The following is a 13,893-nucleotide window of genomic DNA, read 5'->3' as shown; positions in this document are numbered from 1 at the left end:
GATTCAGTGTTGTAATTAAGGTGGTGGTATGCTGATGTATCCTTAACTGTGGCGAAGCGACAGTGTACCACTCTAGTTAAATGTCGAATCTGTATAAAAATGATAGAAAAGATCTTACGGTCACAAAATTGAGTGGAGTGAGCCTGGGACATTCATTCACTGTGAATTAACTTGAGTTTTGTTGTTCTATGACAGAATCTGTATGTTGTAGAATTTCCTCTACTGTCCTCTTTGCTTCCAGGAACCTCTGTGTTACAGTAAGGGATACTCTGGGATGAAATGAAATTTGTTGAGTCTGTATGTGTCCCAGAAACACTGTGACATAGCTTGAAATAGAGGCATCTGAAAGCAATAATAATAACAAATACTGATATGGTACATCATGCAAGTGCATAATATGAAGCTATTAAAACCATCATCTGTAATATTATACGGTATATGCCTCTCCTTCAAAGTTATATTGTGATACGATGAGAATGCATAATATGACGTTGTTAATATTGATCTTTGGAATGATACAGCATAACCATGTTGGGTCAATAATTCATATTGATGACTCAAGCACTGAAATTAGTCATAGCAAAGGACATACCAGTATTCAGAGCACCTTTTTAAAAACACAATAGTTTTACTTCCTGATGCAGAATCTTCAGATGTAAATATTTAAAGAAATCAACCAAACCAAAAAATCTGCAACCCCCCCCATCTTTAATCTTCAATAACCTTATCTTAATATTTTATTAAAAACACACAAAATGTTAAAAAAAAAACTAGAATAGTTAAAAGGAACAAAAGTCCCTTACTCCATAGAGTAAGGCCACAGGAGCAACTTCATTGAAAAGATACACAAAAAGAAAAGGAGTACTTGTGGCACCTTAGAGACCAACAAATTTATTTGAGCATAAGCTTTCGTGAGCTACAGCTCACTTCATCGGATGCATTCGGTGGAAAATATAGTGGGGAGATTTATATACACACACAGAACATGCAACAATGGGTTTTATCATATACACTGTAAGGAAGGTGATCACTTAAGATGAGCCATCATCAGCAGGAGGGGGGGGAAAGGAGGAAAACCTTTCATGGTGACAAGCAAGGTAGGCTAATTCCAGCAGTTAACAAGAATGTCTGAATAACAGTGGGGGGTGGGGTGGGGGGGGGACATAAAATGGGGAAATAGTTTTACTTTGTGTAATGACTCATCCTCTCCCAGTCTCTATTCAAGCCTATGTTAATTGTATCCAGTTTGCAAACTGGATACAATTAACTTAGGCTTGAATAGAGACTGGGAGTGGATGAGTCATTACACAAAGTACAACTATTTCCCCATGTTATTTCTCCCCCCCCCCCCCCCGTTCCTCAGGCGTTCTTGTTAACTGCTGGAAATGGTCCACCGTGCTTGTCACCATGAAAGGTTTTCCTCCTTCCCCCCCTGCTACTGGTGACGGCTCATCTTAAGTGATCACTCTCCTTACAGTGTGTATGATAAAACCCATTGTTTCATGTTCTCTGTGTGTGTATATAAATCTCCCCACTGTATTTTCCACCGAATGCATCTGATGAAGTGAGCTGTAGCTCACGAAAGCTTATGCTCAACTAAATTTGTTAGTCTCTAAGGTGCCACAAGTACTCCTTTTCTTTTTGCGAATACAGACTAACACGGCTGCTACTCTGAAACCTGAAAAGATACACACACACACAAACATTCCCACAGGTCTGCAACAATGTCATGAAAAGCCTAATAGCTTGTCTTATTCACCCAGGGCTTTCCTTTTCTGTTTCCTGGCATGGTGCTGCCACTGACAGGGAATGATGGGGACATGTCTTCTTCCCCCAACTTACTGATTTGTTGATGTCTCATTCTCAATAGAATGCATCATGAATGTATTCTCAACTCTGGTCCTCTCCAATTTTTGTATGTCCCTGCACCACTGTTCCCTGATGGCTCCTTTCCTTTCTCCTTACTGATCCTTGTTACCCGCTTAATGAGCATTTCAAGAATGGGGCTGTTTGAGGGTCTGTTGGCAATGGTCTGGCTAGGTTGCAGCCATGTAGAGGTAGACAAAGCAACATCTACACATGCAGTCTCAGCCATGTGAAGTGGTACACTGGTGCAGAGAAATGAGCTCTGGCAGGTAGTTGCTTGCTGGAAGACTTGTGGCTTTATTATACTTTTCTGGCAAAAATATTTTGCCCCATGCAAATCTGTAGGTATAATTTTCCAGAGCGCACACTGTAGAAAATTCTTATGTTTATTCTTCTGAACAGCTAAAAAGAATGTTCAAACTGACATATTTTAATGCTTATTATGTTGATAAAAGTTCCCCTGCCTGCCTCTCTTCCTGCAATTATAAGGTGCTGATATTCCAGGAGCCAAGAGCTCTGAACATTAATTCAACAAGGAGGCAGGCAGGAAAGTCCTCAAATGTATATTGTTGCTCTGCATGAGGACTCTGATCCTACTTTAACTGAATCCAGTTGGAAAATGTCCTTTGATTTCAGCAGAGCAGTATCGGTTCCATAGTTGTAGTGTACAACTTAAAAAATTAATCTCTAAAAAGTCAAACCAACTTAACAAAATTTGTTTCTGAACAACCAAACATTTGTTCCTTGTGTATCAAAGTTCTGCTGAAATAAATGTTAACAGCAGAGTTCAATAATTCTTGTGTAAAGGGATGTTGACGCAACCTTAAGTATAATTTTAGGATAGGGAGCTACTATAACAAATGTCTAATGTATGTGGCAATAACATACTAAAACTCTACAGTGACCATTACACTTTCTCTACCAAGAATTTTCATGTTTCTCAAGAAACTCAGTTTTTCTTGGTTCTACTAGCTCAGTCACAGCATCGCTTCACATATTAAAACACTTTTATTTTTGACATTCTAATGGGTCTTCCTATAGGTCACACTTCCTGTAAACCTCATCTTTACATTTTCAAATTTAATTAGTAAGGTAGGTTTCTTGGTGTATTCACAGAAGCACTGATTTCACATAGTTGAGTGTGCTTCATGTGTGCTTTCTCATTGTATCTTTATCTTACTGCCTTTATCAGGTACTCATTGAGTGAAGGATCAAAAGGTGAGACGGTGGCCAAGAAGCAATGGAGAATAAAAGCTTAGAAGGCTCGCCATCAGATCTAAAGTTAGTGGCTCATCCAAGAGCAAAGAGTAAAGTATGGAAGTACTTTGGGTTTGATACTAATGCAGAAGGATGCATATTACAGTGGAAGAAAATCTATTGCCGCATCTGCATGGCCCAAATTGCCTATTCAGGAAACACGTCCAACCTTTCATACCACCTTGAGAAAAATCATCCTGATGAGTTCTGCGAATTTGTGAAAAGTAATACTGAACAAATGAGGGAAGCGTTTGCTACTGCATTTTCAAAACTGAAGCCAGAATCGTCACAGCAGGTTGTTCAAGACACTTTAATTATGAAGACCAGCCACAATTATGAAAACAAAAAGCATCAAGAACTGACTTCTGCTGTGATCAGCCTAATTTGTGAGGGCATGTATCCTTCTTCTATTGTTGATGAACCCACATTCAAGGCACTTTTGAGAACAGCTGATCCTAGATATGAACTTCCTAGCAGGAAATATTTCTGCACAAAAGCAATTCCTGAAAAATACAATGCTATTAGAGAAATTGTGTTAAAAGAACTTACTGAAATTCTATGGTGTGGCATATCCACTGACATGTGGAGAAGTGAAAACCAGAATAGATCGTATGTAACACTTGCAGTTCATTTTCTCAACAGTAACCCTTCTAACTGTCTGACTGTTAACTCCCGGTGTTTAAAAACGTTTGAAGTGCCAGAGGAAAATACTGCAGAAACTATTACACGAGTCCTTTATGAAATCTTTATTGAATGGGGGGTCAATACAAAAGTCTTTGGTGCTACAACAGATTATGGTAAAGACATTGTGAAAGCTTGCTCTCTCCTAGATATTCCAGTACAAATGCCTTGTTTGGGGCAGACTTTTAATGCAGGAATACAACAAGCTTTTCAGCTTCCAAAACTGTGCAGCCTTCTTGCCAGGTGCCGAAAACTGGTGGAATATTTTCAGCAGTCCACAGTAGCAATGTACATGTTAAGTGAGAAGCAGAAACAACAAAATATTCTGCAGTGTATGCTTGTAAGTGATCGTGTTTCCTGGTGGGGAAGCACACTTGCCATGTTGCAACGTCTTAAAGAACAGCAGTTTGTAATTGCAGCAGTTCTTGTGGAGGACAGCAATAACCACCATCTGATGTTGGAAGCCAGTGAATGGAATACAATTGAAGGTCTGGTGGACCTACTGCAGCCCTTTAAACAGGTTGCTGAGATGATGTCTGCTTCAAAATATCCAACAATAAGTATGGTGAAACCCCTCCTCCACATGCTTCTAAATACCACATTGAACATCAAAGAGAATGATTTGAAAGAAATTAGCATGGCCAAGGAAGTGATAGCCAAAGAGTTATCAACAACATACCAGCATACACCTGAGATAGACATGTTTCTCAATGTTGCAACTTTTCTGGACCCTAGGTACAAAAAACTACCTTTCCTTTCAGCATTTGAACGGCAACAGGTAGAAAATAGAGTGGTGGAGGAAGCAAAAAGCCTTTTGGAAAAAGTAAAAGAAAACACTTTCAGGCCCGAAGAAAAGTTCTTTACAGTGTCAGAAGAGCCACCTGTGAAAAAAATAATCATCTCATCTACCCCTCCCCCTAGCAGTGCAATCAATAACATGCTTGCGGAAATCTTTTGCCAGACAGGAGGGGTGGAAGACCAAGAGGAATGGCATGCTCAGATTGTTGAGGAATTGAGCAACTTTAAGTCACAAAAGGTTCTTGGTCTAAATGAAGACCCCCTTAAGTGGTGGTCTGACAGACTAGCATTATTTCCTGTTTTACCAAAGGTTCTTCAGAAATATTGGTGTATTCTCGCCACAAGAATCTTCCCTGAACGCCTTTTTGGTTCCTCTGCTAATGTTGTAAGTGCTAAGAGAAACCGGTTAGCCCCAGCTCATGTGGATGAGCAGATCTTTTTGTATGAAAACACTCGCAATGTGTCTGAAGCAGAACCTGAAGATGAGGATGAAGGCGAGTGGGGCTTGGAACAGGAACAGATTTTTAATTTAAATGACACAGTAAATGTAAGCAGCAATTTCTTTAATATCCGAGACAGTGGGTTCATTTAACAGGAATACTATGGTACATTAAATAACAAAGAAAAGGTATTTGTCTTAAGTTACCAAAATTATTCTGTTTGATGCTATGAATACTGTAAATATTGAACAAGCGTAACAGACTTTGTTTAAGCTTCCATTGTATGTCTTGCCTACTATCTTAAAACATGAATGACTTGTGATTATACAGCACTGAAATGAAAAAGGAAGTAATTCTGCAAAGTCCATGACTCCTGACTCTGGCCCCAATTTCAGGAAAGCACTTATGCATGTGTTTAATTGCCATGTACTTCAATGGGACTTGAATGTGCTTACGTGCTTTCTGTAATAGGAATGTTTTTTCTGAATTTGGACCCTAAACAGAGAAGTTTTTAAAAATGTACAAATCCACTTCTGAAGCCAACATGGATTAGGATTGTGAAGTTTAAATTCCTAAATTTAAAGCTGATTTTAAAATCCATAAGTCAGATCTTCAGAGACTCTTACAAAAATATTAGAAAGAAACTAGACAATAAATAACTTTGAGCCTGATTTTTTCACTACCTCATACTTTTGGCCTCATCTACACTACAAGTTCTACTGGTATAACTACATCAATTGGGGTGTATTCTCATCACAATTGACATACAGGTATAGGCCCTAGTGTGGATGCAATGATACTGATATAGTTTTTTTTGCTTCCCAAACCAGAATAAGCTATATTGGTATAAGCACTTTTATGCCAGTATAACTGCATTCACACTGGAGGGACGTTTTGTCACTTAGTCATACTAGTATAGTTAAAGTGGTAAAACTTTCAAGTGTAGACGAGCCCTTATGTCACCCCTTACATTTATACCAAGTAGGTGGAAATCACAACCACATCAGAATTGTGGCATTTTACATTCACTTTGTGTGAGTCTGACAGTGGTTCTCAAAATTTTGTACTGGGGACCCCTTTCACACAGCAAGCCTCTGAGTGTGACCCCCCCCCAATAAATTAAAAACACTTTTAAATATATTTAACACCATTATAAATGCTAGGTTTCAGAGTAGCAGCCGTGTTAGTCTGTATTCGCAAAAAGAAAGGGAGTACTTGTGGCACCTTAGAGACTAACAAATTTTTTTGAGCATAAGCTTTTGTGAGCTACAGCTCACTTCATCGGATGCATCTGAAATGCATCCGATGAAGTGAGCTGTAGCTCACGAAAGCTTATGCTCAAAAAAATTTGTTAGTCTCTAAGGTGCCACAAGTACTCCTTTTCTTATTATAAATGCTGAAAGCAAAGCGGAGTTTGGGGTGGAGACTGATAGCTCGCAACCCCCCATGTAATAACCTTGTGACCCCTGAGGGGTCACGACCCCCAGTTTGAGAACCCCTGGTCTAAGTGGTGGCTACACAAGGTGAAGAGCAGCAAAGAATCAGGCCCCTGAAGGATGGGGGAAGTAGGGAGATTGGAAAAAGGCAAGGACCATATGTGTTTTTATTTGTTTTTATACAAATTGTTTTAATTGAAATTGGGACTTTGTCCAGGGAGTTAAAAAGATCTTTGGTAGAAAGAGCCTTTCCAAAAAGTAAGTTTTAATTTTGTGTAAATGTATTTAAGCAGGAAGAAAAATCCCCTCACACAAGTTGTTAGACCTTGATAATGATTCCTGTCATGTCAGCACTTACAAACTTCCTTTTCCCTGCTTCCCTTTAGAGTCAGTCTGTAGAGGGCTTTGGTCTGTCCCATCTCAATACTAGTTCTGATTAATCGTTATGTGTACTGGAGTAGCTCCTCCTGTGTCTTTATGCCTAAATATTTTAAGTCTTTCTGAGTATTTAGCAAAATAAAATAATAAAATATAATGTATCTCTTAGGAAGAGCTACTTGTCTAAAACAAGTCTGTAGTTCACTTTTGGCTGAGAGTGGGGAGGCAGCCAGCATATTTTGCTTATGCATAGGGGGACTTTTGGAACTACCATATTATAGGCAAAGTTTTTTTTCTTTTTTTCCCTTTTTTCATTTCCCAGTTGGAAACGTTCTGGAAATATCACTCTTACTGAATAGAATACAAATTCTCATTAGTCTACAATATAGCATGAAGGTAGTCTACAATATAGCATGAAGGTAGAAGTGGGATGCCCCCTGAAAGTCTTCAGAGTAGCAGCCGTGTTAGTCTGTATTCGCAAAAGAAAAGGAGTACTTGTGGCACCTTAGAGACTAACAAATTTATTTGAGCATAAGCTTTCGTGAGCTACAGCTCACTTCATCGGATGCATTCCCTGAAAGTCTGTGTATCATGTGATCTTGGAAATCATTCAGCTGTTGCAGAGATCAGAGACATTCACTCTGTTGTACTAGTCTCACTGACTATGCTATAAAATGGATGTGTACATATAGCACTCAGATACTGTGATGATGGACAGCAGTATAAAATGCTAACACAGAACATGTATGTGTGTGTGTCTGTGATTGTCTTATGCAACACTGATTTGGAGAGAAGTCCACCAGAGACTGTTGAGTGTATTATTATGGGATGGCTATTTGGAATTTATAATCATAGATGCATGGTTTTATAAACGGGCTGGTGAAAAGTAACACAAGTGAGATTTACAGTGATATTTAATATGCTGTTTCACTTGTACTATCAAGCTGTATATGTTTACATTTTGTTTTTACAGTTCTCACCAACTGATGCACAGTATGATCATTTGGCAGTAGGTGGGAAGGGGGATTAGAATCATGAAATAAATCAAATGGTGTAAATTATCCCCCAGGTTTTAGTTAATGAAAAATGACTGTAAATGGTGGTCTAACTTGTACAGACCTAGGATTTAGGTGGCCCAGTTCTTCACTGCCCTGTCTCTTGTGTAATTATTTATACTTCTGGAAAGTATGTGTAAAATACACCATTCTGATATGTTATCACCATACATCCACTTTGCCAGATGTACATGACTACAGAAGGTGCAAGGCTATAGGAGATTGGGCCCAGAGAATGTGCAAAACAAGTGTATCTTACATGTGAAGGAAGCGTAGCAGAATAATTGATTAACTAGAGGGAGGGAGGGAGGAAGTTTAAAGCAGGCCTCAGCTGATTTTCCTTTTACACCTGTTCAGTGAATAAGTTACAAAGTTTTTCACATTGAATGCCAAGCTGATATAACTTATACTACCACATCAATTTTAAGAGTAACTTTTACCGCAATTTGTCACCTACTGAATTTGTCCCTAAAGGAGCTGAAGCTGTTAACTTGTGCTTAATTTGTGCCAGGGCTGATCCCTGGCACCTTAAGGCTTGCCACATTAGGTATGAAAGTAAAAAAATTGCTTGAGACCCGACCCTCTTTCATTAAAAATTAAGCACTGTGTTAACACCAGAGGTTTGAATCTGCTCTTACGCTACTGTAATTAGGAGTAGCTTCACTGAAATCAGTGGAGTTACACGAATGGAAAAGAAAAGAAAAGAAAATCAGCCTCCCCAGTCTGAATTCAGCTAATGTGTTTTGGTACTCTCCAGCCCTCGTTTCCACATGGAGTGTCTGAAGGCTAAAATTATCATGCAGTGCAGGCTGTTTTCTCCCCAAATCGGTTTCAGCAATACCAGTGCAATGCACTGTTCTGCTTCTTCTGGCCTTTTAATTTTTGGTATCCAAAATAAAATTGTAATTGGTTCAGTAGATATGTCTCGTTGTTCTAAGACAAAGCCATTGTTAATCCTACCCATTGACTGTGAGTTTTTATTTAATGTGCTAAGCTTGGAATATTGTTAAATAAACCAGAGAAATAAATTAGCTACTAATTTATTTGTCTGATGTGTGTTCATATTTTCAGTACTTTATGACATTGAACTCTCCAGCAACAAGGCGAGGTTATATTTCAAGTTTTTCAAACTATGCATACCCTCTCTGTAACTTACTGAAGTATACTGTATAAATCTTTCTGGATAATAATATGTTGAGATCAATAATGCCTCTCTTACTGAGAAGCTTAGACAATTTCTCTTGATAAGAATTACATGTAGTTTCCAGGCAACAATATAGTACAGAAATTGCCATGTGGGTGAGCTAAGTTGCAACACGACTGCATGCTGCCACAACATGAGTAAACATGGTTCATTATTAGTGGGACTAGAGTCTACTGAATTGTGCTGTAGCCCTAGACTTTGAACTCGTGTCTCTTAAATTCTATATGAATGTACAATCTGGAATTGTTTACAATTTGTGACACATGACGAAAGTGATGGGGTGAGGGTGACGAGCAGGGATGCACCTTTGGATTTTGCTTCTTGTCTGGAAAATATTTTATTTTTAGCTTCCTTAAAAATGATATTTATGATAAAAGAAGACAAATTACTTTAGTATATTTAGATGTGTAATATCAAAGTCAACATTAAGACTTCATGGTAGGAATCAGGATTAAGAAGGCATCTGATAATTTAAGTGCTTTTGGGGATAACCCATATTAAATACGTGTTATGACCTAGAAGGATAAAAGGAACTATGAAGAACCCAGAAGTTGAAAAGGTTTACATTTTTAGCAGAATATATTTATTTCCTAGTTTTAAAAATCCCACTTACAGATTAGAAAAAAATACTGTATATAAGATGTAATAGAATTTCCCATTTTGAAAGTATGGAACACCTCTGGAATTGGTATTATTATTTTATTATTATTTTGTATTACTCTAGGGCCTAAAGGGCTCATCTAAAATTAGGGCCCCTCCAAAATCAAAGAAAGAGACGTTCTCTGCCCCGGAGAGCTTAGAATTTAAATACTCTTTCAAGTATCTTTCAGAGTAGCAGCCGTGTTAGTCTGTATTCGCAAAAAGAAAAGGAGTACCCGTGGCACCTTAGAGACTAACAAATTTATTAGAGCATAAGCTTTCATGAGCTACAGCTCACTTCATCGGATGCATCCGATGAAGTAAGCTGTAGCTCACGAAAGCTTATGCTCTAATAAATTTGTTAGTCTCTAAGGTGCCACGGGTACTCCTTTTCTTTTCAAGTATCTTTGTAAGGGCATCCACTGTAGTTTTTCTATTTAGCTTTTACATGTTTTACATTTAAAATAAAGTTTCACATCAGTAAAAGGAGTCAGAGGTTTCAGAGTAGCAGCCGTGTTAGTCTGTATTCGCAAAAAGAAAAGGAGTACTTGTGGTACCTTAAAGACTAACAAATTTATTAGAGCATAAGCTTTCGTGAGCTACAGCTCACTTCATCGGATGCATTTGGTGGAAAAAACAGAGGAGAGATTTATATACACACACACAGAGAACATGAAACAATGGGTTTATCATACACACCTTAAGGAGAGTGATCACTTAAGATAAGCCATCACCAGCAGCAGGGGGGGAAAGGAGGAAAACCTTTCATGGTGACAAGCAAGGTAGGCTAATTCCAGCAGTTAACAAGAATATCAGAGGAACAGTGGGGGGTGGGGTGGGAGGGAGAAATACCATGGGGAAATAGTTTTACTTTGTGTAATGACTCATCCATTCCCAGTCTCTATTCAAGCCTAAGTTAATTGTATCCAGTTTGCAAATTAATTCCAATTCAGCAGTCTCTCGTTGGAGTCTGTTTTTGAAGCTTTTTTGTTGAAGTATAGCCACCCTCAGGTCTATAATCAAGTGACTAAAGAGATTGAAGTGTTCTCCAACTGGTTTTTGAATATTATAAGTCTTGACGTCTGATTTGTGTCCATTCATTCTTTTACGTAGAGACTGTCCAGTTTGGCCAATGTACATGGCAGAGGGGCATTGCTGGCACATGATGGCATATATCACATTGGTAGATGCGCAGGTGAACGAGCCTCTGATAGCGTGGCTGATGTGATTAGGCCCTATGATGGTATCCCCTGAATAGATATGTGGACAGAGTTGGCAATGGGCTTTGTTGCAAGGATAGGTTCCTGGGTTAGTGGTTCTGTTGTGTGGTGTGTGGTTGCTGGTGAGTATTTGCTTCAGATTGGGGGGCTGTCTGTAAGCAAGGACTGGTCTGTCTCCCAAGATCTGTGAGAGTGATGGCTCGTCCTTTAGGATAGGTTGTAGATCCTTGATGATGCGTTGGAGAGGTTTTAGTTGGGGGCTGAAGGTGATGGCTAGTGGCGTTCTGTTATTTTCTTTGTTGGGCCTGTCCTGTAGTAGGTGACTTCTGGGTACTCTTCTGGCTCTGTCAATCTGTTTCTTCACTTCAGCAGGTGGGTATTGTAGTTGTAAGAATGCATGATAGAGATCTTGTAGGTGTTTGTCTCTGTCTGAGGGGTTGGAGCAAATGCGGTTATATCGTAGCGCTTGGCTGTAGACAATAGATCGAGTGGTATGATCTGGATGAAAGCTAGAGGCATGTAGGTAGGAATAGCGGTCAGTAGGTTTCCGATACAGGGTGGTGTTTATGTGACCATCGCGTATTAGCACCGTAGTGTCCAGGAAGTGGATCTCTTGTGTGGACTGGTCCAGGCTGAGGTTGATGGTGGGATGGAAATTGTTGAAATCATGGTGGAATTCCTCAAGAGCTTCTTTTCCATGGGTCCAGATGATGAAGATGTCATCAATGTAGCGCAAGTAGAGTAGGGGCATTAGGGGACGAGAGCTGAGGAAGCGTTGTTCTAAGTCAGCCATAAAAATGTTGGCATACTGTGGGGCCATGCGGGTACCCATCGCAGTGCCGCTGATTTGAAGGTATACATTGTCCCCAAATGTGAAATAGTTATGGGTCAGGACAAAGTCACAAAGTTCAGCCACCAGGTTAGCCGTGACAGTATCGGGGATACTGTTCCTGACGGCTTGTAGTCCATCTTTGTGTGGAATGTTGGTGTAGAGGGCTTCTACATCCATAGTGGCTAGGATGGTGTTTTTAGGAAGATCACCAATGGACTGTAGTTTCCTCAGGAAATCGGTGGTGTCTCGAAGATAGCTGGGAGTGCTGGTAACGAAAGGCCTGAGGAGGGAGTCTACATAGCCAGACAATCCTGCTGTCAGGGTGCAAATGCCTGAGATGATGGGGCGTCCAGGATTTCCAGGTTTATGGATCTTGGGTAGCAGATAGAATACCCCAGGTCGGGGCTCCAGGGGTGTGTCTGTGCGGATTTGTTCTTGTGCTTTTTCATGGAGTTTCTTGAGCAAATGCTGTAGTTTCTTTTGGTAACTCTCAGTGGGATCAGAGGGTAATGGCTTGTAGAAAGTGGTGTTGGAGAGCTGCCTAGTAGCCTCTTGTTCATACTCCGACCTATTCATGATGACGACAGCACCTCCTTTGTCAGCCTTTTTGATTATGTCAGAGTTGTTTCTGAGGCTGTGGATGGCACTGTGTTCTGCATGGCTGAGGTTATGGGGTAAGCGATGCTGCTTTTCCACAATTTCAGCTCGTGCACGTCGGCGGAAGCAGTCTATGTAGAAATCCAGGCTGCTGTTTCGACCTTCAGGAGGAGTCCACCCAGAATCCTTTCTTTTTGTAGTGTTGGCAGGAAGGTCTCTGTGGGTTAATATGTTGGTCAGAGGTGTGTTGGAAATATTCCTTGAGTCTGAGACGTCGAAAATAGGATTCTAGGTCACCACAGAACTGTATCATGTTCGTGGGGGTGGAGGGGCAAAAGGAGAGGCCCCGAGATAGGACAGATTCTTCTGCTGGGCTAAGAGTATAGTTGGATAGATTAACAATATTGCTCGGTGGGTTACGGGAACCATTGTTGTGGCCCCTTGTGGCATATAGTAGTTTAGATAGCTTAGTGTCCTTTTTCTTTTGTAGAGAAGCAAAGTGTGTTTTGTAAATGGCTTGTCTGGTTTTTGTAAAGTCCAGCCACGAGGAAGTTTGTGTGGAAGGTTGGTTCTTTATGAGAGTATCCAGTTTTGAGAGCTCATTCTTAATCTTTCCCTGTTTGCTGTAGAGGATGTTGATCAGGTGGTTCCGCAGTTTCTTTGAGAGTGTGTGGCACAAGCTGTCAGCATAGTCTGTGTGGTATGTAGATTGTAATGGATTTTTTACCTTTAGTCCTTTTGGTATGATGTCCATCTGTTTGCATTTGGAGAGGAAGTTGATGTCTGTCTGTATTTGTGCGAGTTTTTTCATGAAGTTGACAGATTTCCACTCTATACGGCTAAATTCAGTGCCTTGCATAATCACAGGTTTCAGAGTAGCAGCCGTGTTAATCTGTATTCGCAAAAAGAAAAGGAGTACTTGTGGCACCTTAGAGACTAACAAATTTATTAGAGCATAAGCTTTCGTGAGCTACAGCTCACTTCATCGGATGCATTTGGTGGAAAAAACAGAGGAGAGATTTATATACACACACACAGAGAACATGAAACAATGGGTTTATCATACACACTGTAAGGAGAGTGATCACTTAAGATAAGCTATCACCAGCAGCGGGGGGGGGGGGGGGGGGGGGGGGGGAAGGAGGAAAACCTTTCATGGTGACAAGCAAGGTAGGCTAATTCCAGCAGTTAACAAGAATATCAGAGGAACAGTGGGGGGTGGGGTGGGGGGAGAAATACCATGGGGAAATAGTTTTACTTTGTGTAATGACTCATCCATTCCCAGTCTCTATTCAAGCCTAAGTTAATTGTATCCAGTTTGCAAATTAATTCCAATTCAGCAGTCTCTCGTTGGAGTCTGTTTTTGAAGCTTTTTTGTTGAAGTATAGCCACTAGTGTTGATTTAGTGTTTAGGTTGCGCAATGTCTAACTAGTCTTTAGGATTCAAAACATAATTAGAAAAAACATGGTCTAGTGGTTAGGGAGTTGAC

General features: G+C 40.0%; 2 protein-coding genes across 2 annotated transcripts in view; both read left to right on the top strand.

Moving 5' to 3' along the window:
• Nucleotides 1-6,183, top strand: part of ZBED1 (zinc finger BED-type containing 1) — a 78,139-nt gene extending 71,956 nt beyond the window's left edge. The window contains exon 2 of the mRNA XM_043497723.1: nucleotides 3,059-6,183. Within this exon, the coding sequence (XP_043353658.1) occupies nucleotides 3,107-5,194 (2,088 nt within the window). The 5' untranslated portion in view covers nucleotides 3,059-3,106 and the 3' untranslated portion in view covers nucleotides 5,195-6,183. The remainder of the gene's footprint in view (nucleotides 1-3,058) is intronic.
• DHRSX (dehydrogenase/reductase X-linked) overlaps nucleotides 1-13,893 on the top strand; it is a 71,288-nt gene that overhangs the window by 8,744 nt on the left and 48,651 nt on the right. The gene's annotated exons all lie outside the window — the stretch shown is intronic.

The sequence above is a fragment of the Dermochelys coriacea genome, chromosome 1, assembly GCF_009764565.3.
Source record: "Dermochelys coriacea isolate rDerCor1 chromosome 1, rDerCor1.pri.v4, whole genome shotgun sequence".
Classification (NCBI taxonomy): Eukaryota; Metazoa; Chordata; order Testudines; family Dermochelyidae; genus Dermochelys; species Dermochelys coriacea.
The sequence above is the reverse complement of the archived record's forward strand: the minus strand, read 5'-3'. Positions and strand labels throughout refer to the sequence as shown.